The sequence below is a fragment of the Kogia breviceps genome, chromosome 2, assembly GCF_026419965.1.
Source record: "Kogia breviceps isolate mKogBre1 chromosome 2, mKogBre1 haplotype 1, whole genome shotgun sequence".
Lineage (NCBI taxonomy): Eukaryota > Metazoa > Chordata > Mammalia > Artiodactyla > Physeteridae > Kogia > Kogia breviceps.
The window spans coordinates 28470001-28493419 of record NC_081311.1 but is presented as its reverse complement, the minus strand read 5'-3'; the positions used below and the strand labels follow the sequence as shown (position 1 = coordinate 28493419).

The window sequence follows — 23419 nt, the reverse complement described above, 5'->3', positions numbered from 1 at the left end:
CAACCAACTTCAAGTCTTCCCTCCAACCCTCACCTCCACGATTCACTGACTCCTGGGAACATGTTGCCCCAGGAGCCTGAGACATTGGTCTTTCAAAAACGTTTTGCCTTGGGCTTCCCTGGTGGCGCAGTGGTTAAGAATCCGCCTGCCAATGCAGGGGACATGGGTTCAAGCCCTGGTCCGGGAAGATCCCACATGCCACGGAGCAACTAAGCCTGTGCACCACAACTACTGAGCCTGTGCTCTAGAGCCCATGAGCCACAACTACTGAGCCTGCGTGCCACAACTACTGAAGCCCGTGTGCCGCAACTACTGAGCCTGTACTCTAGATCCTGCGAGCCACAACTACTGAGCCCACGTGCCACAACCACTGAAGCCCGCGCACCTAGAGCCTGTGTTCCGCAACAAGAGAAGCCACCACAATGAGAAGCCCGCGCACCAGAATAAAGAGTAGCCCCTGCTCGCAGCAACTAGAGAAAGCCCGCGCGCAGCAACGAAGACCCAACGCAGCCAAAAACAAATAAATAAATAAATTTATTTTAAAAAAATGTTTTGCCTCTACCCACTGAGTGGAAAAGATGAGTTCCACTCAGTGGGTACAGTTCAGCTGTGGGAACCAAGAGGATCCAGGTGAGAGACCACTCACCATGCCTGGAGAGGGAGCCAGCTGCCCTTTCTTCTCCAGCATCGTCAGCTCTGAGCCCACGGCATCAACCTGGGTCATGACTCCTTCCAGGACAGTCTCCAGCTGCAAAACTCTCCTTGTGAGCCTGTGCAAGATTTGAGAGAGACCAAGGGAGCAGAAATATGTGTGTGGAGGGCTGGGTGATTCCAGGGGTAGGGGGTACAGAAGAGAGTATGTGTCTGGATGGGAGCAAGGAAGGTAAGGCCCAGCCTCGTCAGGAGAATTAAAGGGGGAGAGGGGTTTTCCCTGGGGTAGTACAGGGAATTGGAAGGTTGTGGAAAGAAGCTCAAGGTAGGATGACATAAACACAGTCAGCCCCGGACCCCCGGGCTGCACGTACATGTAGAATTCTTCTGAAACCCAGCCACCTGCTTTGGCAGCCTCTGGACTCGACTCTCCTGGTGGGCTACTCACAGTGGACCGGCGCACGTTCTCCATCTCAGCGTTGAGGGCCACCTGATCAGGAAGTCAGAGAGCAGAGAGAAGACGACTGGGGAGCCATCAGCTCCTGCTTCATCACCTGCTCTAATGGGCTCGCAGGACCAGGCCTTGGGCTCCAGTGCTTGCTATTCCCCTTCCCTCTCAGACTCTGGAGACAACAGAATCAGAATGGTCGTGCTGAACACAAAGCCGGCCTAACCTCTGGGAGAGAATCACCTCCACAAGAAACAAAACACAAGCTCCTTGAAGCATTGATGAATGAGGCACTCACTAGAAGCCAACTCCGTTTGGGTGAGCAGGGACAATGTCCTGGCACTGTTCCTTTTACCCTTGGCTTTCTGGTCTCTACTGGATAGGGATGAAGCAGGCATAGCAGGGGCAGCGAAGGATCAGAGTTGGAGAATCCCAAGGAGGAGGCAGGTGCTCAGAAGGAATTGTCAGGGATTCTCAGACAATTGGTCCTTTTCTCCCTAAGATGATGTTTTAGAGCAATGGTGATCAACCTTGGCTATGCACTGCAGTCACCTGGGGGGTCGTAAAAAGGACTGATCGCTGGGCCTCCCAGCTCCCCCAGAGATCCTGGTCACGAGTGTGTGGCCTGAGCATGAGGGTTGTTTTAAGCTCTCCAGGGCGTTCTAATATGCAGCAGTTTGAGAACCACTATTCTAGAGAGCTCTTTCCTGCCCATCTGTCAGAGGATTTTTGGTTTGCGTCTGTGCTCCAGGTGTGCTGGCAGGGAGGGGAGGGTGGGCAGTCTCCCTGTGGCCTCTCCACCAGCCAGGCTCACCCTTTCCTCCTCCAGGTCCTGTCGCATTTGTTCCTGCGCCTTCTTATCCAGGATGTGATTCCCATCTTGGTCAAACCTGGTGAAGGCAGACGTGAGCTCAGTGATCTCAGGCTCTATGTGCCCCAGTCTGAGGAGAACAGGGTAATGAAATGACTTCTGACCTGCCGTGGCTGTGAGCTTTCCGTTATGGACTCCCCACTCTCTTTTGCTAGACCCTGGCAAGAGTCTTGCTCTCTAGGGAAGAAGGGGGCCATATGAGAAAGCCAGAATATCCAAGCTGTAGCGATTTGACCCCCCCAAGAAATCACTTGAATCTATTTCTTCCTTCCCTGACTCCTGCTGACTAGGTTCAGGCCCTCATGATCTCCTAAAGGCATGATTGTGAAATCTCTTTGCCTCCAAATAACCTGCCCTCTCCCCCACCCACCCTGCCCTATGGCCTTCCCTTCCCCTGAAATCCATCCTTCATAATGCAATTAGAGTAATTAACCTTTCTAAAGTACAAGACTAAATATACCCCTTCCCTGCTTAAAATCCCTCCTGGGCACCCTATTCTTTGAATAGAGTAGTGGTGTTCAAGGCTTTTCCCAATGTGACCTTAGCCCATTTCTCTGGCCTCATCTCCTGCTCTGCTCGACCTTTCATTTGATACCTTACAATGCTCAGCTACTTATTACTCCTGTATATGTTGCTCAACTTCATACCTCTTTGTCTTTGTATATGCTTTTATTACCCCATGCTCCCTCTCCTAGTTACTTCTATTGTGGAACTTGCTCTCTGATTCTATTTATTTGCTTACATGTCTATGAACTCCTGGAGGACAAAGACTTTGTCTCATTCAACTGTGTGCCTGGCTCACAGCTGGTGCTCACAGTATATTTGTTCAATGCTTGTTAATATGTTTAACTGGGAAGCAGGGAGAGGATGGCTAAGGAAACAGACCTGTGTTTGTGGGGGAGCATAGAACTAAGATCAGAGTTTTGTGGGAATGAGGGATGTATACGATGATTAGGGTATTATTATTACACTAGTCCTAAGAGTTGTTCAACAAGGTCCAGAATATCATAGAACATTGTCAGAGTCCTTTAAACCAAGGGCGCAGTTCTGAAGGTCAGGATCAGAGACCTGTAAACCAAGGTCAAAGGCCCACTGGCCAAGATCAGAGGCTTATAGGCAAAGGGTGTATGCTTGAGGGTCAAGGACTTATAGACCAATGTCAGGGAAGGTTGGATCTCTGGGTGCTCACCCCTTCAAGGTGTAGATGAAATCCTCAAACTGGATCTCCTGCTCCCCACCCTGCAGGACCTTCTGCACGTCCGAAAACTGCTCCTTCCTCAGACGCAGCCTCAGTAGGGTCATGTTGTAGCCCTGGAAGGGGAAAGGAAACAGGCACCACTTCCCACAGCCTCCTCTTCATCTCTTACTCCCACCCCCACCCACAGGGTGACAGGATCCCAGGGATAAGCTGAAGGCACACAAGGGCACAGGCCCCTAACCAGTCAGGCACAGACCAGGACACAGAGCCTTGGACCTGGGCCCTGATGCACATGTGTGGCTCAAGGAGACTAAGTAGTCACCTGTTTCAGGAGGTCCGAAAGCTGTAGCTCATCCTTCTGTCCAGCCAACTCCTCCTTGACCTCTGAGTATGTGTCATTGATGATGGCCAGAAACATATTCTGGAGGATAAAACAGGGACTGGGGTCCTCACTCCCAGACCCCTTAACAGCATCGAGCCCATTGACCCTATTAATGTCCCAGACACATGTTCTAAAAGAGCCAGTGCTTTCAGCCCCAGCTCTGCAGCCCACTAATCCCCACATCTCTGGGTCCCCAGAGCCCAGTCTTTCAGCACAATTCTGTGACAGATGGGTCATGCTCCCTCATCAACTGGGTGTCCTCACTCAACTGCTGCAGTAACCTGACCACAAAGATACCCCAACATATGCCACAGACCCCCTCCATGTAAGAGTCCACCAGTCACTGAAGCCAGAAACTTTCCAAGGTGAGAGTAAAATTGTGTTCTCCTTACCATCCATCCCCAATCCATGTCTGTATCCCCATCCACTGATCAAATAAAGAAACGCACTGGCTTTTCTGATAAAAATCAAACCCAGATCTCTCATGGTTGGCAGGGAGAGAGAGCAAATACAAAGCAGTGGTAGTAGAAAAAGCCAGAGGTCCCCAGCGGAAGGGGAGTCTTAGAGAATAGGTGGAGAAGCTTCTAGGGGCAGTCTCTTCTCCTCATGGGGCACTTTTCCTTCTCTTTCCATCCTTGGAGGATAGGGGCTTGATTTTAGTGAGGGAGCCTGCAGATTTCCTTATACTCTGCAAACCGCCTAACTGTGCTGACCACACATTAGCCAGCTCTCAGAAGATCCGGAAGCTCTTCCCTCCCCCACCTCTCCACCCTTGATTTGAGAAACCCATCATAATCATTAGTGCAGAACATGGAGGGGGGTCAAAACCCCACCCTGAAGGCCATCCACATCTCCACCCCTCAGGTTCCCAAATCCCCACCCCTCAGAGGGACCCTCACGAGGAGCACAGAGAAGACATAGGTGACAAAGTAGGCTGGTCCCAGGATGCGGTTGGCATTGTCGATAGCACTGTAGTCAAAATCCCCAAGGATGATCTGGAACTGAGTGAAACTGAGAGACCAGGGTCTGGGATTCACCCAGAGCCCGACCACAACGCTGACCCCATCACATTTTCCTCCCTACTGCTCTTCAGTGAACTCAGACCCCTCCCTGCACCTCCACCCAATCTGATGGAGACAGAACAGGGTGCAGAGACACTAAGCACACACACCAGGGCTTTCAGGAACTCACACAGATGCTTAAGCACAGACATGCCCACATTCACATACCCAGCTGCCCCAAGGATACACACATCCACAGAGCTGGAGGGTGAGGGGCCAGGGAGGAGTGAAGGGGCAGAACACACACATGCACTTGATGAAAGTGTTGAAGCTTTCCACTTGGGTCCCCAAAAGCAGGTAGCCCAGCTGGACGTAGGCGAAAAACACGATGAAGAACATGACGGCGAAGCCCAGGATGTGCTTGGCACAGCAGGCCAGCGTGGAGGAGAGCTGGGTCATGGTCTTATTGAAGCTGATGTACTTGAATATCTGGAAGGGCCATGTTGAACCAAGCGATTAGGGAAGAAAACAGAAAAGCCTGGAACGGTCCATCCCAGGGGCCTAAGGGGGCCACAGGAGTTGCCACACCAGACAAGGAAAATGAGACAAGTCCTGAGGAAGGGAGAATGTGTGCCCTGAGGTGTTGCTGGGGGTGAGGAATCCCAGGGTACCTTGATCCAGGCAAAGAAGAGGTTGATGGCGTTCATGTTGTACTGTGTCTGCCAGAAGGCGAGGAACTCAAAGTCAGCATATGTGTTTGGCTGCTGCAGAAGCTTCCCCATCAGCCGATTCACCTCGAGAGTTTGGAATATGTGGAAGCCCACATCCACGATGGAGAGCTGTTACAACAGGGCCCGGGGGTTGTCAGAGAGTCAAGAGGATCTCAAGGGAAGTTCAACAGTGAGGTCCCAGGGGAGAGCTGCGGTGCGTAAGACAGGTGGGGAAAAAAAACCACATCCTTCCTTGCTGAGTTGTTGACTATCTCAGGTTCAAATGGAACTGGATAGGATGATTGGGGAACATCTTAAAGCCCAAGAGAAGGCTTTAGCGCCAGTGGTAAATATGTAGGTTGTAAAGGACCATGGAGAAATGGAGCCAAGCAATTTTATTTCCCCCACCACTTCCCAGCCTTGGTCAGAAATTAATGTGTCCTGTTAATAGGAAGGAGACGAAGATGACGAGGCAGAAAATTTTAACAGAAGAGAAGAGAAAAGGCGGGGTGGTGTCAAGGGGACAGGTCATGAAGGCAAGAGACAGAAGAGGAACTTAATATCAAGTACAAAAATAAAAGAGCAGGGCCTGGCTCATAAGCCAGAGGGAGAGGGGATATGGAGACAGGATTTTTCCAGGGCTGAGCCAGGGGAACATCAGCCTTTGGTTGAGGGAGCTGTTACTCAGTGATTTGACCAGAAGTCACAAGGAGGACTTGGGACACCAAAAGGAAGAACTTGGAGCCCCTTTCAGGGTAGATCCCTTCCACCACCCCATATGTCCCAAGTCTAAGATATCTGTCCCTCACCAAGATGACCACCAGGTCCAGAATGTTCCAGATGCTGCTGAGGTAATGAAGCCGGTGGATGTGGAGCTCCAGGATCTCCTCCACTACGCAGTAGAATGTGAAGATGCAGAAGATGATCTCACAGCCAATGGTAAAGAAGTCCCAGTTGCTGACATAGCGGATCAGCTTAACTGTGCGGATTTGCCAGGATGGAATGGCACCTCCTGTAGCTGGAAATTCCACCACCAGTCTGTGGGAAGAGGGGGAGATGTCTGGTGGGGCCTGGGCTGGAACAGTTCTACCCATCCTCTCCCCTCCCCACCCCCACCATAGGGTACAAGTTTAGGGAAGGGTCTCCCGCAGAGGAGAAGGGAATCAGGAGCCATGGATGGAGGGAAGCCAGGGAAAGGGGACCCACCTCAGAACACAGAAAAGATTAATGTGGGCATTGTAGACTGAGAAGTCAATGAAGACCACCCGACTGCCCCTGTCCAGCCACAGGCCCTCCTGAAGGTCCCTGAGTGCCTCTGCGCTGGCCTGTCGAGATCCTGGAAGGTCCAGGTGGTAGCCACCTCTGCTGTAGCTTGTGAGATGGCCCCAGTGAGAGGAGCCCCCCAGCTCATCCTGCGAGTGGTAGGTCCATCTGTCACAGAAGAAGCCATCTGAGCAGAGAGGTCTGAACCAGCCCCAGAAGCTGGTCTCCCAAGGCAACGGCAATACTTTATAATTGTCTTGGCTTTACAGTTTCATATATATATATAATATATATATATATTATATATTTCATATATATTACCTTGTTTAATATAACTATTTGAGGAGGAGAGGGTAAATATTATACACATTTTACAAATGAGGAAACTAAGACTCAGATATCTGAGATAATCCAGCTAGTTAGTGGCAGAACTGAAACTCAAATGTAAATCTCCTGATTTTCACGTTGTCACCAAGCCTCTGGATGACAAACCCAAGCCCACTTTTGACTCCAGCCTGAGTATTCCCTATAAGGGAAGCACCCGGACCACACAAGCCAGAAAAGACCCCTTCTGCTCTTGTAGTTTTGCACCTGTCTACTTAACCCTATGATTTTCTGTTCTGTCCACAAACTTTCCACCCTGGACCCTTATTTCCTTCCCCTCCTTTCCTGTCCTATCCACACATCTCCCCTTTCTTCCCTAATTCCTTATCCATCCTTGGCCCCTTGCTGCCTTCCCCTATTAGTTCCAAGGGTCAGACTCTTCCAAACATGACCCGTGTGGCAGCATCAATGTTTCATCCATTCTCCATACCCCTGAGGGAATTCTGGGCAAGAAAGGATGCTTTCTCTGGCAGGACTGCCTCCAGAGTAGGGCAGCTGTGACTGTGACCTGTGCGTGGAAACAAGTCCAGAGGCTATGGCTCTGTCTGCTAACATACCCTCTCTGTTCCTCAGTGACCCCAGACCAAGGTCTCCAAACAGTCACAGATGGGCCTCAGAGAGATGCCCCCCAGCTCCCCCAAGTACCCCCAAGGCTCCTTAAGACTCAATGGAAGTGGTTTCCAAACCTGGGATGGTGTCAGGCTCACAGGGGCAAGCCCTGCGACACTGGTGGGGGGCTCACTCACGCTACACCATTGAGGAGCCCAAAGGGGAGTTGTTCTTCCTTGTCTAGGGAGTAGACGTCGTAGCAGCTCAGAATGTCCTCGTGGAAGTCCTCGTGCACCACTCAGGAGTCATTGTGGACCCTCAGCTGCCGCAGCCTCGGAGCCCCCAGCAGCAGGTTCTCACAGTAGATGAAAGAGTGGGAGCTGCGGCCCAGGCTCTGGTTGTTGTACCATTTGGTCCAATACAAACTGTCCAGTAGTGGGCCCTGGGCAAACTAGACAATGAACTGGGTTGAACCTGACCCAGCCTCATCCTGACCCTTACCCTTAGAATGACCTTTTCCCACACTCCCTGACCCCTCCAGCTTGTCTCCAGTATGCTTCTGTTGGACTCTTCAGCTGACCCATGAACCTTGGCCAGATCTTAGCCTGATGTGGCCTTATTCTTTATTTAAAATACATTTTGAAGTTCTGCCTTACCTCTGATTCTCAATACTAGTTTAAGTACTGACTTAAATCTCTGATTATCGTCCTGATTTCTAACCTATCACTACCTGAACTCTGTCTAGTCTGACCCTTTAATTCATGCCTGATCCTTTGACTCAGCCTGATTCTGGAATGACCTGGTCTCTGGAAATGGCCTTATCCACTGTCTGACATCCCTGAACCCTGGCCTGTGGCCTCAGGCTTTAGGCCATTGAGAAGAAGAGGGGAGGGATAGAGGAGATCTCATACTCACACCCCAGAAGTCTTCCATGCTGCTGATGGCCTGGAAGGAGACTCCAGTGTCTGACGGGGTATGTAAGAAGAGCTCAGACATCACTTTGGTGTAGTAGTAGGCGCTGGAGCTTGTCATTCCATAGGGCACTAGAAACTAACCCAAGAGGCTGTGTCTTGAATACTGTTCCCTTCTCCATTATCCAGATGGGACAGGAAAGCCTCTGCCCCGAGGCCAAAGATGCCACCTGGATGGGACCTATCCCCTAGAGTTGGCTAAAGAGGCTGACGGTTGCATTGGGGAAACCAGGGAATACATTAGGAAGAGTTGTGGTTATAGGCTCTCTTTCTCTCTTCCCAACTCACCTCAGAAAGACTGAACTCCACTCAGTAATTATCTCTTGACATTGTCATTCTGAATATTCACTTTTCTCTTCCTGAACCAGCTTAACTTCCTAGTTCTTACTCCCCAGAGCCAGGAAATTTCTACCTTCTGCATCAGGTAGTGGTTCCTTTTATTTGTCCTCTATTAATGCCTTTGGGAAAATGCCTCCAAATTCTGGAGTATGCCAAGGCCCTGGTCAAATATCGTACAATGGAGATGTGGTATCCTGGACCTTGGAGTCAGCGACTCTGCAGTCATGGGAGTAGGAGGTAGGCATGGCACCTCTGGCCCTGGTGCATCCTGATGGGCACAGTTGTCACCTGAGAGAGGGACTCAGAGCATCCCCAGATCAAAATAAAACCTGGCCTTTGCCCTGAAGAACTAGATCTCCCTTGACCACCCTAATACACACATCCAGTCTGAAGTAGGGCTGTCAAGGGATGCTATAAGTTTTCTGGTTAAAAGGCACAATTTGAAGAGTATAAGCCAGTTACTTCATAGATTGCCCCTCAATTTAGATTTGTTTGATATTTCCTTGTGTTTAAATTCAGATTATACATTTTGGGCAAGGAATATCAAAGAAGCAGACTGTGTCCTTTTCAGTGCATGATATCAGGAGGCACAAATTGTCTAACTGTATTATTACTGGTGATATTAACTTTGATCCCTTGTTAAGGCTGTATCATCCAGCTTTCTTCAATATACAATTATTATTTTTCTCTTTGTAATGAATACATATTTTGTGGGGAACTACTTGGAAACTATGCAAATATCCTGTTATTCATCAATCTTTCACTTACTGGTTTTAGCATCCTTTGACGACTTTTGCCTAATTATTACTATTAAGGTTGTCAAGCTGTGATTTTCTCATTCCATCATTCCTTCCACATTTATGAGTTGGCATTCCCTTCAGGAAGAGCTTTCCCTTCTTCCTCATTATTCATGTATGTATATCAGTATGAACTCATGGATTCTTGTCTTTTCTTTAAAATTTCTATAATTCTATAAAAAGTTTTATAATTTGTCAATATTTTGAATCGTTACTCAGTTTTTTAGCCAGGTCATGAAAAACAAAGAAATTGTCCTAAAATACTAAAGAACCATGAAAACTACATGCAATATGTGCATCTAGTTAGGATTATATCCTGGACCATAATTTTTTTCTTCTGCTGTAAAGGCTATTAGTGGAATAATTGGTTAAACTGTAATAAGGTCTGTTCATTAGATGATAGTACTGGATCATTGATAATTTCCTGACTTTGATCATTTCCTCGTTTTTACCAATTACACATTAAAGTATTTAGGAATAACAGGACATTATGTCTGCAGTTTACTCTCAAACAGTTGTGTGTGTGTATGTGTGAAGAGAAAGAGGCGGGCAGAGAGAGAGAATGATAAATGAAAAGCAAGCATGGTAAAATATTCGTATTTGGGAGATCTGGCTGAAATATATGTAAGAACTCTTTGTATTACTCTTGTAACTTTTCAGTTCACTAATTAAACTTTAAATCAAAAAATTAAATCAAAAAATTTAAAGTAGGATTTGTCAGCCTCTTGTGAGCAATTCCCTTTTTTAAGAATTTTATTTTCAAATCTTGGAACATATTTTATTCCCTTTCTGGAAAGAGAATGCTTTGGTGTGGACTGAAGTTCATCCACAGTCTTGGGGGAAAGAGAGGCCTATGAGTGGTCCCAGATTAGGCACAAGCAACATCATACGTTTCCAGGAGGAAATCAGAAAAAAGAAAGCATTATTATTTCACATTTCCGCATTCCACTCTATTAATTCCAAGAAATGACTTGACTTCTCTCTAAATCAAACCTGTGATTCCCATCCTTAGTATCTGTAGGACTCAGACTCAACTCTTCTGGATCTGGAAAATGGGCTGGAAATCAAACTTCTGTCTGCTGAGGGTCCGCCGCAGTTAGAACTGATGGTCAGTGAGCAGAACTTTTCCTAAAGACATTGCTGATTAAATTGTTATACCTCTAGATGGCCACTAGGTGGTAGTCACGGCTATATCTTTTTCTCCTCTCCAATTCTCCAATTCAAGTTACCACTCAAAATCAGTATTGCTCTGAACAGACTGTCAACCCTTTACGGAGGCATAACATCACTGATTATTATCCAAGACAGTAAAGACTATGTATTCTGAGAAAAATGGTTTCACCTAGTCAAATGCCCACTGATACTCAGAACACCTAATACATGCCCTATGTTAAGTGCTTGACATGCTTATTTCATTTAATCCTACAACAACCCTATGTATTAGGTGCTATAATTTCCCAGTCTCAGAGGGCTGAAGTCACTTTCCCAAGGTAAACAACTAAGGGAGACAGGATTCAAATGAAAATCTGTTTGCCTCCATAGTAAACTAATTCTGTTCTGCTTTAAGGACAGCACTATATCCAAAAGGTAGAAGTTACAGGAGGGAAAACTTAAGTTTCATAAAAGGCAGAGATTCCTAACCATTAGTGCTTCCTATTAAGAAAAGTACCACACTTCACAAACATCCATTTTGCCCCTGAGAGTGTCAACAAAGGACCATCTGCTGAGGATCACGTGGAAGGGGTTCCTGCAATGGGCAGTGGCTGGCCTTCCTGGATCCTTCCTTTAAGATCCGGTGAAGGAGTGGAATTGCTCTGTGTGTTTCAAAAGGTAACACTAGGCCAGAGAAAGGGAAGGAACAGGGAGGAATCAGAATTTGTGTCAGTATATCAAATGTCAGTATGTCAGTACTTTAACACCTTTTAGGTGTAGTGAGGACCTCATTCCAGGAAATTTTCAGACACTGGACAATGACTGCATGAGAATGCTATGAAAGGGATTCAGAGACCAGGTGGCCGTCCACTACAGAGAATCTGATTTTTTTTCTCTTGGACAGAAACTAAATTCTCCTATACATTATATCATGCCTTTTAACCTTGGCTTCAGGTCAAATTCACAGTTGCTGAATAATAATGATAATCACCACTACTGACACTTATTATTCACCAGGCTTTGACTACATTGTGTCCCATAATCCTGAAAAAAACCTCATAAAGTAGGAACTATCTGTATTTTATGCAGATAACTGAAATCCAAAATGTTATTAAATAACTTGTCCAAAGATCAGATAGCAAGCAGGTAGATTTGAATTCAAACTCAGGTCTGATTCTCTCCAAAGACCCTGAATTTAGCCACTGCTCTACATTAAACTAACATACCACTCTACTGGACAAAATCCTTCTGATTAGGGACCTGACTCTCCTTCCAAAGGTCAATCCACATGGTTAGGATTGTGCATGTTTATAAGGTGTCCTTTTAAGAAAACTATTTGAAGAGTTCAATATCTGAGTCAGGAGGCAAATTATGAAAGCAGTTGGTAAACTCAAAAGATCAGCATCTTAAAAGAAGCTTCAGGGACTTCCCTGTGGCTCCGTGGTTAAGAATCCGTCTGCCAATGCAGGGGACACGGGTTCGATCCCTGGTCCAGGAAGATCCCACATGTCGTGGAGCAAAGATCCCACATGTCATGGAGCAACTAAGCCCGTGTGCCACAACTACTGAGCCCACATGCCACAACTACTGAAGCCTGTGCACCTAGAGCCCGTGCTCCACAACAAGAGAAGCCACTGCAATGAGAAGCCTGCACACCGCTCACCGCAACTAGAGAAAGCCCACACATAGCAATGAAGACCCAATGCAGCCAAAAAAATAATAATAAATTAATTTTTTAAAAAAAGAAGCTTCAAATTTCTTCATTCTGGTATAAATGAATAAATGTATATAAATCTGTATGAAGAACCATACTCTGACATAGATGAGTTTCAAAGAAGGAAAAAAATCACAGGCATAAAAATGTTACCTGGGTTATTTACAACATCAAAAAATTACAAGCAACCTAAATGTCCTACAGAGAGGCAATAAATTATAAATAATTATAAATAAATTATATCACTGAGCCACTTAATGGAGTATGATACAACCATTGAAATGGTAATAAAAGCAGAATGCAAAATTGTTTTGCTGCTATCATTACATTTAAATATTTAAAAAATATTAAATATATAAAACCTTAAAGGCAAATTGGACTTTTTAATGAAGAGTATAATAGGCAGATTTTATTTCTCTTCATTCCCATGGAGTTCAATTAATGCTATAATAATAGAACATAAAAATAATAAAATCATTTTAAAAATCTTTCCACCTATTTGTTTTCAAGTCAATTTCCAATTCTTCCCAGAGTTAGCATTTTCTTATTAACTGGTGTGCTCTTTCTTACTCACAATGAGAACTACTCAATCTATTTGTGTTTTCTTCTTTGCTTTAGTTTCCAGGAACCTCAGGCTTTGTTCTCACTTGCAGTGCATTTGTTCATCTTATCTTCCTCCCCTATCTCTTCCCATGTCTTTTGTTAAGTCTTTTTATTGCAATTCTAAAGGGTTATATTTTATTGTATCTGTGTTTTTAAAACATTTATTTATTTATTTATTTATTTGGCTGCGCTGGGTTTTAGTTGAGGCATGCGGGATCTTTTTTTTTTCAGTCATGGCATAAGGGATCTAGTTCCCTGACCAGGCCCTGCATTGGGAGCGCGGAGTCTTAACCACTGGGTCCCTGTATCTGTGCTTTATAATGTAAGTGGCTCAGATTCCTTTTGGACATAGGTGGGGCATAAGTATATTGTAATTAAATAAGTGTGACTGTAATAATTATTATTAATCATCATCGTGAGCTTGAATAATAACTTGATTTTATCCATTCCAATGTTTATAGTAGAGACCAAATATTCTTGTCCTCTTTTTTGAAGTGCTGGAAGACCTTCCCAGCTCAGAGCAATAAGAAGTCAGAAGTTGCTTTGTGCCTCTCCTTTCCCCAGCGATTGCCATACAGGTTATCATCATGCTACTGAGCTCCTTCCCTGTCCCTAATTACTATTTAAGGGAACATAGCCATCCTTTTCTAACAGCACTCTTTTTGAGCAGGAACGAGATCCCTTCTCTCAACTAATTGACAAAGAACCTTGAAGAGCTGCGGTGCTTCTGCCAACAAGTGTATAATTCCTTTATGTGTCTACACTACTCCTCTGTTGGAAACTCTGTGCCTTCAAGTGTTTGACACGCAAAAGCCAACTGCTAACTGGCTAGCTCTGAGGAAGAGCATTGAGGATGCTTCTCTAGAAAAATGGAGGTCTCTTTCACCCCAACCCCAGCCCTGGCAGTCATTATGTGGACAGAACTTCCACTGTGATAACAGGCCTCCAACTGTTGAAGAGTTGGAAGTTCCTTGGGCTTTACCAATTCTATATATTTAACCGACATCTCCTCTGATGGCCTTTTCCTGAGCCTCTCATCACCTGGCTTGCTGAGAAGCTCTCTGAAATATCTTTACCTATTTATTAGGACACTGGATCCTGTTTGGCTTTGGTCATGTAAATAATTTGGAGGGAAATAAGGTCTATGATTAACCCTACAGGGTGAGTCTACTATCTTGTGAAATAAAATATAATGCCCTGAAACTCACCCTTCTTAATGCCTCCCCAACAGCCTCTGATGATAGTTTCACAATAGCTTAGCTAAACACTTTAATACTCACTCCTGATGGAAAAGAACCATATGTCGTCAGCTTCCATTATGATTTATGTCAGGGAGGTTATAAGTTCCTTGATTTCTCCAGGTTCCACTAGCTGTTACTGCTCCCATGCCAAACTATGGGCACGATTTATTCTTCCCCTACCTGGTACAGACTCCTAGTTATTCCCCAATAGCTTTCCTCTCCTTCTTGCATAATAATATAATTTTATCTAGGGGCACATGGCTGCCCAACTAAACACCACATTATCCAGCTTCCCTTGCAGCTAGGTATAGTGACCATTTGAATAAATTTTGGCCAATGGAATACAAGTGGAGTGACATTTTCCCATGTACATCTCTGACTTGTGTCCTTAAAAGGAAGGAAAATGCTTTCCCTTTCTATTTTCCTACTTCCTGTTGGCTAGAGCATGGACATAAGAGCAGGAGCTGGAACATGAGACAGATGCCATATGTTGAAGATGGCAAAGCAATAAGGTAGAATGAGCCTGGACCCCACATGATTGTGGAGCCCCACATTAGTCCAGGGCTTCTTACACCTCAGATTGTTACATGACAGAGGAACAAGCTTCTATCTTATTTAAGCCACTGTTATTGCAGCTAAACCAAAATCCCAACTGAAGCAATTCATATGAATACATCTATATCAGAAGGATACTTTGCAAAAGGAACTTTTCTAAGAAAATTAGGATAAGCATAGAGGGGAAAAAGAGTTGAAGTCAACAAGCTGTTAGCACAAAATTCCTATCCTAAGAAAAGCCAAGTCTAATCTCAGACCTCTTGGTTAAAACCATTTACTGGATACACAGAACATTTTTCCTTTTCTTAGTACAATGTCCCCTATTAAGAAATTCTTTTGTTGTCAGGATTTCCCTCCTGGTCCAGTGGGTAAGACTCCACGCTCCCAATGCACGGGGGCCGGGTTTGATCCCTGATCAGAGAACTAGATCCCTCATGCATGCAGCAACTAAGATCCCGCATGCCGCAATGAAGATCCCGCAACTAAGACCCAGTGCAGCCAAAATAAATAAATAAATAAATGAACAAACAAACAAATAAATACAAAATGAAAACTTTTTTTAAAAAAGAAATTCTTTTGTTGTTCATCTTGGGCAATTCCTCCCTTCACGTTCTTCTTTGCTTGCCATTCCACCGACACATTCTGATTAATGCTATTGGGTCATCCAAAGTTGGATTCCAAATACCTTATGGTTCTTAAGGTGGAGAGTAGGCAGAAGAAAGTTGGGACCTGGAAATGAGGGAAGGGATAAGTCCTCAGAGCGTTCACTGAAGGATTTCACATCAATGTATCTAAGAGAATACAGCTGAGAGGACTATATCACTCACAGCTGCCTTGGTAACTAAGCATTATCAAGCCTTTTAGGACTTACGTTGAGAGGATTAAAGTTCTAGACAACCTATGACTACACATGGCCCGTTTCTTCTTAGGAAATCAGATTCACGGCCAAAGGATTATGAGTTGCTTTTGAAAGAATTCAATCAGGCTGAAGGTGATCATTTTGAGAAGTGGAAAACGAATCCAAGAACTGACTAGTGATCCCCCTAAAATTTCTGATAGCTCTGAGATCTTATGACAGGGGTAAGAAAGACCTATAAATATGTGTCCATGCTGAATTAATTTTGTAACAGATCATCTCAGGGGATGAAATACTGAAATAAGATACCTACATAATTGGAGATGGGACTAGGGAACAGGCCACAAGAATACACTTGGGATTAGCTGCTGGAATTCTCTGTTCTGTTCAATTTCTTAGTGCAGATGCAAGAGCGAGAAAAAGCAATTGATTCTTATAGATTTAATAAAACCTTAGCTGATGGACTGTAAACTGTTACATGGTTTCAGAACCACTTGAAAAGTTTATTAAGACAGCAGTTAAACCAGGAGGTCAAAGGCCCTGAGGAAGATGAATGGCCTTCTTCAGGGCCATCCTGGAAAGAAAAATACTGCCCCCCAAATAGCATAGTTCTTGTCCAAAAACCTCAAGACATAGAATGAACTTCAGCAATATCTGGAGAGATATATAAGACATATATAGCTTTGGTCTCTAAGAAGAAGGGCACACTATTTCAAGAGAAGATGCCAAATGGGGTATAACATAAGAGACCTGCCTCAGTATGGGTTTTTTAACTGGCTGATGAGTCAGAAGTGGTTCTACACATATCCTCCTAGAAGGTTACAGAGTAAGACTGTGCTTGCTCTTATCTGTGATTCCTTGAAAAATTTTGCCTGAGATCTCCCAGAAACTGATCATCTTGAAAAAAACCAAGGCCATGGAGAGTACTGTAGATCTGAGGTTTAAAGACTTTGCTGCCTAGGACATCCCTGGTGGCGCAGTGGTTAAGAATCCGTCTGCCAATGCAGGGGACACAGTTTCGATCCCTGGTCTGGGAAGATCCCACGTGCCGTGGAGCAACTAAGCCTGTGCACCACAACTACTGAGCCTGTGCTCCAGAGCCCGTGAGCCACAACTACGGATCCCATGTGCCACAACCACTGAAGCCCACGAGCCTAGAGCCCGTGCTCTGCAACAAGAGAAGCCACTGCAATGAGGAGCCCGTGCACTGCAACGAAGAGTAGCCCCCACTCGCTGCAACGAAGACTCAATGCAGCCAAAAATAAATAAATTTTTTTTAAAAAATAAAGACTTTGCTGCCTATATCTAACTACATCAAAGAGATATTTAATACTAAAACTGAGGAAGCATTAAGAGAAGAGCCCTTGATGTTAAAGGGTGCCATGGCTAGTGTCCTTGAAAATGTGGACCCAGGAAAGCTGGGAAACTAGGCAAGACATACCTAAACCACATATATAGGGGTTACCCCAATTATGATGCCACCATTTCACGCACTGTCCTTATAAAAGATTACAGAAAGGTGACTAAGGTAGTAGAATTGGTAATGAGTGATTTCACTACAGAGAAGCCATGGACTTCACCTGTAATTTTGCAATCCAAGCTGCATGCATCAATGATTCCGTGAAGACTGTAGGATAATCAATACCATGACCAAACCATATGTTCATCCAATGCCAAGAATTGATTCTCTCTGGAGCTACAGGGTCTGTTAAGGGTAGCCCATCATTGATTGGCTCATGTGATATTGCAAAATAAAAGCAGTCCAGGAAAAATGTATGAAGACAGCTTCAGACACAGCAGATAAATGCATCACCTCCTTTACTACAGGGCATGCTCACTCAGTACACAAAAGGAGGCTCTCAAATTGTTCTATAGAAAGGGAAGACATATTTAAGTAATTAATATATGGATTGATTTTTAAATCATTTAAATAGAGACCATGTAATTATCACTTTGAAGGGCGTGAACTCCTTGAAACACATTATCAAACTTTTCCTATGTAAGTTGGTACAACTGAGGCAGGAGATAGATAGGCTCCAGGCTAGACATTTAAAACTGGCCTTCTGTTCACACTTCCTGGGGTAAGAAGAAGATGGGCTCCAGGCCAGACATTCATTACTAGCTCCGTTTACATTTCCTGAAGCAAGAGACAAATGGGCTCCAGGACTACATATTTATGACTGGTCTCCTGTCTATATTTTGACATCTACACCTCATAAAAACCAGCAACAGAAATAAGGTAAATAACCAGACATTGGACATTTTTATGGCAGGGACAGAGTGGGACTACACCCTGTTAAAAGATCAAGAGGTCATATATTTCCCATCCTTGGGGCAAGGGAAACATTGCACATGCACAGAAGGCTCCTTGGAGGTCAACAAGGAGGGGGCACCACCCTGTAATACGTGATGCTGAGGCCATCCCATAGGCCTCTGGCCTGTAATCCATCTTGGAAGAGAGTTGCGCACGCATGTTGGGGAGGCTCCTAAGGCAGGTCAGGTGTGGAAAAATCAACCAGATAATTGGCCAAAGGTAAACAAAGACCCAGAAGAACTGACCCATATAAATGACTTAACCACCTCTTTACTGCACTCCTCATTGGGGAGGATGCCCCGCCCTTTCTCTCCAGGTGGGCATCTCTGCCTTGCCTCTATCTTCACTAAACAAACTGTTTCTCTGTGCGCTCTCCCACTTGTTGTTGTGCTATGTCTCTAATAATAAACTTTGTACCTGTTTTTACAGTTTTGCCTCTGTGAGAAATGCATTTTCCACTGGGGGCAAGAGCCAGGGGATGTGGTGGCTAGGATTCCTAGTTTTCATCCAGGCTACCCAGGTTCAATTCCTGGGCAGGGAATTAAGATCTCGTTTCACACCACCACTCATTGCTGCCTCACCGAGATCACAGCCACTATGGAAAACAGTATGGAGGGTCCTCAAAAAACTAAAAATAGAATTGTCATATGATACAGCAGTCCCACTCCTGCGCATATATCCAGACAAAACTCTAATCCAAAAAGATACATGCACCCCCTATGTTCCCAGCAAGCATTATTCACAATAGCCAAGACATGGAAGCAACCTCAACATTCACCAACAGATGAATGGATAAAGAAGATGTGGTATATATATACAATAGAATATTACTCAGCCTTAAAAAAGAATGAAATGATGCCATTTGCAGCAATATGGATGGACCTAGGGATTATCGCTAAGTGAAGAAAGTCAGAAAGACAAATACCATATGACATCACTTATATGTGGAATCTAAAATATGACACAAATGAACCTATCTAGGAAACAGAAACAGACTCACAGACATAGAGAATAGACTGGTGGTTGCCAAGGGGGAGGGGGTTTGGTAAGGATGGAGTGGGAGATTGGGGTTAGCAGATGTAAGCTGTTATATATGGAATGGATAAACAACAAGGTCCTACTGTATAGCACAGACAACTATATTCAGTATACTATGATAAACCATAATGAAAAAGAATTTTAAAAAAGAATGTATATATATATGCATAACTGAAATACTTTTCTGTATAGCAGAAATTAACACAACATTGTAAATGAACTTCAGTTAAAAAAACAAAACAAAACACACCTTCCCTGGGACTCAAGAACCAAAAGTGAACAATGTTTCCCTGGAGTTCCCATCAGAAAGAGCCTTTCAAAGAAATCTCAAGAAGCTGTGTCAGGGACAGGAGGACTATGGACAGTGGACCAGAGAAAAAAGTCAAAAGGAAAGAAGAGTCAAATACTGTGGGCAGAGGTAGGTGAGAAGAAAGCAAAGTGGACCAGAGCTGGGGAAAGAGACGAGAGAGAAGAAAGGAGATGCTGGGAGAGTCAGGCCAGGATACAGAAGTACCCAGCAAGAGAAGCACTGCCCAATTCCTGCCTTCACTGCAAGCTGGCAGTTCCTGGCAGATATTTTGAAGTGTGAGTTAGTTTCTACAAAGTACGTCAAGAGATCCTCCTATACTGAGATTATTGCCATCAGCCATCAACACCTTGGGAAAGCCTCCTACACATCCCACCTTCGGGGGACATTTCATCTCTGTTTACACAGACTTCCTTCTAGTATAAACCAACCAAAGCCTCTTATCTAAAATGTATGTATATCTACATGTGCCTAGAAAAAATGGCTGAAATTATATACACCAAACTATTAATAGTGGTTAATAACAGTGGCCCTATTGGACTTTTTAAAACAAGGACTATGCATTAGTTAAAATTACATTTTCCTCTCATACTTGCCCTTCCAGACTCAGCAAAGCTCTTGTATTTCCATAGTCTGAGGCCTTAGCTGGCTCTTGCTGCCTCCTTTGACCCCTGCCTCCTCCAGGCTGAAAGCCAGAGATGTTAAAACAAGCAAGCAAATGGCAATGACTTTAGGCTTCCCTGGCATTGACTCTGGGCCTCCTCGGATGTGAATGGTTGCCTGCCTCTGGGACCTGCAACAGTTCCCAGGTCTCTCTGACCACTTTGCCCCTCACATCTTGCCATGGTCCAGAGCACTCCTTCACCATTACATTCACCACACCACATGTCACTGTTGGTTAACATGTCCACCTCTTTTGCTCCTTGAAGGCAGAGGATGAGTCTCTCTATTTCAAACCCTTTAACAGTTGGCCTAGGGCCTGACACATAGTAGGACTTCACAAATGTTTGAATGTATGAATACCCAAGCTCTCATTGTCTCAACTGTCCTTTTCCTTCGTGCTGTGAAATAATCTGCTCACCTTTGAGAACCACTGCCCTATGCCTCATTTCTGTGACTAGCACCTCCACCCAGACCTGAGAATCTGCCTGAACTTAAAACCCTAGACTTCCTGCTGCCACCACTCCATAGTGTAAAGAGATCATTATCAATATTATTAAAATCCCTTACCTGTGTACCACATTGCATAGTTTTCAAAGAGCTTTTCCGTACAATATCTTGCTATAGCCGGTCAGCCATGGCCTGATTGTTCCACCTTACCTGTAAGCGGTTTCCTATGAATCACGAAGTTCAGAGTTTATATGATTAGCTCAGGGTCATTCAGCAGGCGAGAGGCAGAGTCAGCACTCAGACTCGTGCCTTGTGAATACGTGCTACATGTCCTTTCTCTGGCCACTTAACACAGGTGGTGCCCCACATTTCATCAGCTAGGGCTGCCTGCGCTTCTGTGCTTGACTGAAGCATAGTCCTTCTTAAAAATCCTTTCCCTGATCCTAAGATCTAGCACTTAAATGTACTACTGTACTTCTAGAGACCAATGACAGTCCCACATGGGGGAAACTAAATGACACGTTGTCACTCAGCATTGGACAACAGGATATGTCCAGGCCCACCGGTCTTGTAATAGTGATTCATGCCCTGGAAATTCTGGGACACCAGGGAATTCTGCTATAGCAAAGACAGGTCAAAGCCTGCTGGTAGGGCCTAAATCCCTATCATTTAAGTTGAACTGACTCAGATCACCTCATCCTAGTACTAGAAGGTCTGCAATTCTCTGGGTCTGGATAGGCCAAGGGTAACTGAGTGTGCTGAGGCATGAAATCATCATCCCATGGCCATTCTTAATCCTTGGCAACCCCTTCTAGAGGGCTAATCTTTCTGATCCTTGCTAAGCATTATCCTGGTGTTTTCAAACAGACCTTGGGCTTCCGGTGGGTTACACTTTACATTTCAATATTTTCCAAATTTATGGAAATGATGTAGAATGACAACTGATATTTATTGAAAGCCCACTATATGCCAGGCACTGTACTAAGTACCTTATTTGTTTTCCACCAGTCTCACAAAGGCAGACATTATCCTCATTTGAAATACAAGAATAACACAACATTGCAAATTACCTATACCCCAATAAAAATTTTTTTTTAAAGGGGGACTTCCCTGGTGGTCCAGTGGTTAAAACTCCATGCTTCCACTGCAGGGGTCACAGGTTCGATCCCTGGTCAGGGAACTAAGATCCCACAAGCCGCACAAGAAAAAAGAAAAGAAAAGAAATACAAGGAAATCAAGGCCTCCAGAGATTTCAGTATCTTGACCTACATCTTGTGAAAGGCACGTGTCTAGTAACTGGTTGTACCATCATTTGAAGCAGGTCATCTTATTCCAGGTCCCATGTTCTCTCCATCACCACTGTGCCTTCACTAATGTTATGATACTATGTGACCAATTATCTTCTGCCATCATTACAGCCACATGGGGGTTAGGGGCTCGCCCACAGACATTTCCTGAATGTCCAAGATCTTTCTGTTCCTTTCATTGTTAACTCTAGGTATGCTCAGTCAAGAAAGACATCTTCTATGACGGTTTCTCAAAATATTCAAAATAGGACTACCATATGATCCAGTTATTCTACTCCTAGGTATTTATTCAAAGGAAATGAAATGAAATGATATCTCAAAAAGATATCTGCTGAGAGGGCCATTTGTAGCGGCGCTGGAGGCTGCGTTCGGCAGACACTGCGAAGACGTGCGCCGCTGCGGTCACCTCTCCTCTCCGCGTCTCGGTCGGGACCCGGTCAGCCCGGGCGCCGCGCTGCCGCCCGGACCGGCCCTCCAGCAGCTCCCGGCCCCCGGGACCCCCGCCCGGCCGCTCGCCCGCAGCCTACCGGCCGCAGAGGAAAAGCCCTCATCTCCTCCCTCTCTCCTTACAGTTTACATCACGTTGGTACCTTTCTAGCCTTAGATAAATGATCACCGTGGTAGCCTTAGACCAAGAAGCTGGCTAATCCTTTCCATGAAGCTAATCCAATGGTCATTCAAGACATTTAAAGGAAACACAAAGGCTGCTTCAAGGATTATCTGATTCCTTTAAAATGGATATCTATATACACAGACACATTCTTTTTTTAAGGACTTACTTTTAATAGGGATGAATCCGTTTTGGAACCTAAGCTGCTTGCCAAGCTGAAGTCATATTTTGTGAAATAACTTTTAACTTCTGGAATCATATTGACTACTGTTACTCTAAATAGAAACATAGGGAGTTTTTTTTAAATGTGAATTTTTGCCTATCTCTAAAAATTTTGATGTCAACTTTAGTTAACCTTAAATACACTGAAGTGAATCCACAAAAGTGAGACATCTCAGACCTTTACTGATGCTATAGCCTTTGTTTTCCAGTGGCCAAAATACCAAAATGCCTATTGTATTTATAGGTTAAAAACTGCATGTAAAGCCTTTACTATTATTCCTAAAGATAATATTCTATGTGGCCAAATATTTGGACTCATTCTAGACTTAGTCATTTTAGTGTTCTTGGTTTTTTAATTTAACCCTTTTCACAGCCATGTTGAGAGTAAAAATAAATAATTCCTGTCTGTCTTCCTTTTCAAGTATTTCTGGATAAGGGATTCAAAAAACTAAAACTTTTTGTTTGTAATATAAAATATGGAATTGATCTTTCCAGGGTCAGAGATGATTAATGTTTTGCTATATACTTTTATATATTATTTCTTATCAAACCAGTTAACAAGTATTTTTATATGTTTGTAAGCAAATATGTTTTCACAGCATACCTTGTGTATATGTAAAGATAAGTATTGAATACTCACTGTGCACTTTTAGCTGACAAAGGAAAAAAAGTCAAAACTACAGAAACTGTGGTAGAGCCTTACATGCTGTTATGGTCCTGGCTGTACCCACCTTTGGCCAGTCACACAGCTTCTCAAGAAACCTTCCCAATAGAGTACAATGGGATGAGAATCTGAAATCACTTCCGATATCCCCTACTAGATATT

General features: G+C 44.4%; 1 protein-coding gene across 1 annotated transcript in view; it reads right to left on the bottom strand.

Annotated features, from left to right (window-relative positions):
• PKD2L1 (polycystin 2 like 1, transient receptor potential cation channel) overlaps nt 1-23419 on the bottom strand; it is a 32978-nt gene that overhangs the window by 300 nt on the left and 9259 nt on the right. Inside the window, 12 exon segments of the mRNA XM_059053576.2 lie at nt 647-770; nt 1026-1141; nt 1914-2040; nt 3160-3281; nt 3491-3616; nt 4450-4561; nt 4859-5040; nt 5223-5390; nt 6071-6299; nt 6468-6692; nt 7655-7908; nt 8373-8500. Of these exon segments, the coding sequence (XP_058909559.1) occupies nt 647-770; nt 1026-1141; nt 1914-2040; nt 3160-3281; nt 3491-3616; nt 4450-4561; nt 4859-5040; nt 5223-5390; nt 6071-6299; nt 6468-6692; nt 7655-7908; nt 8373-8500 (1913 nt within the window).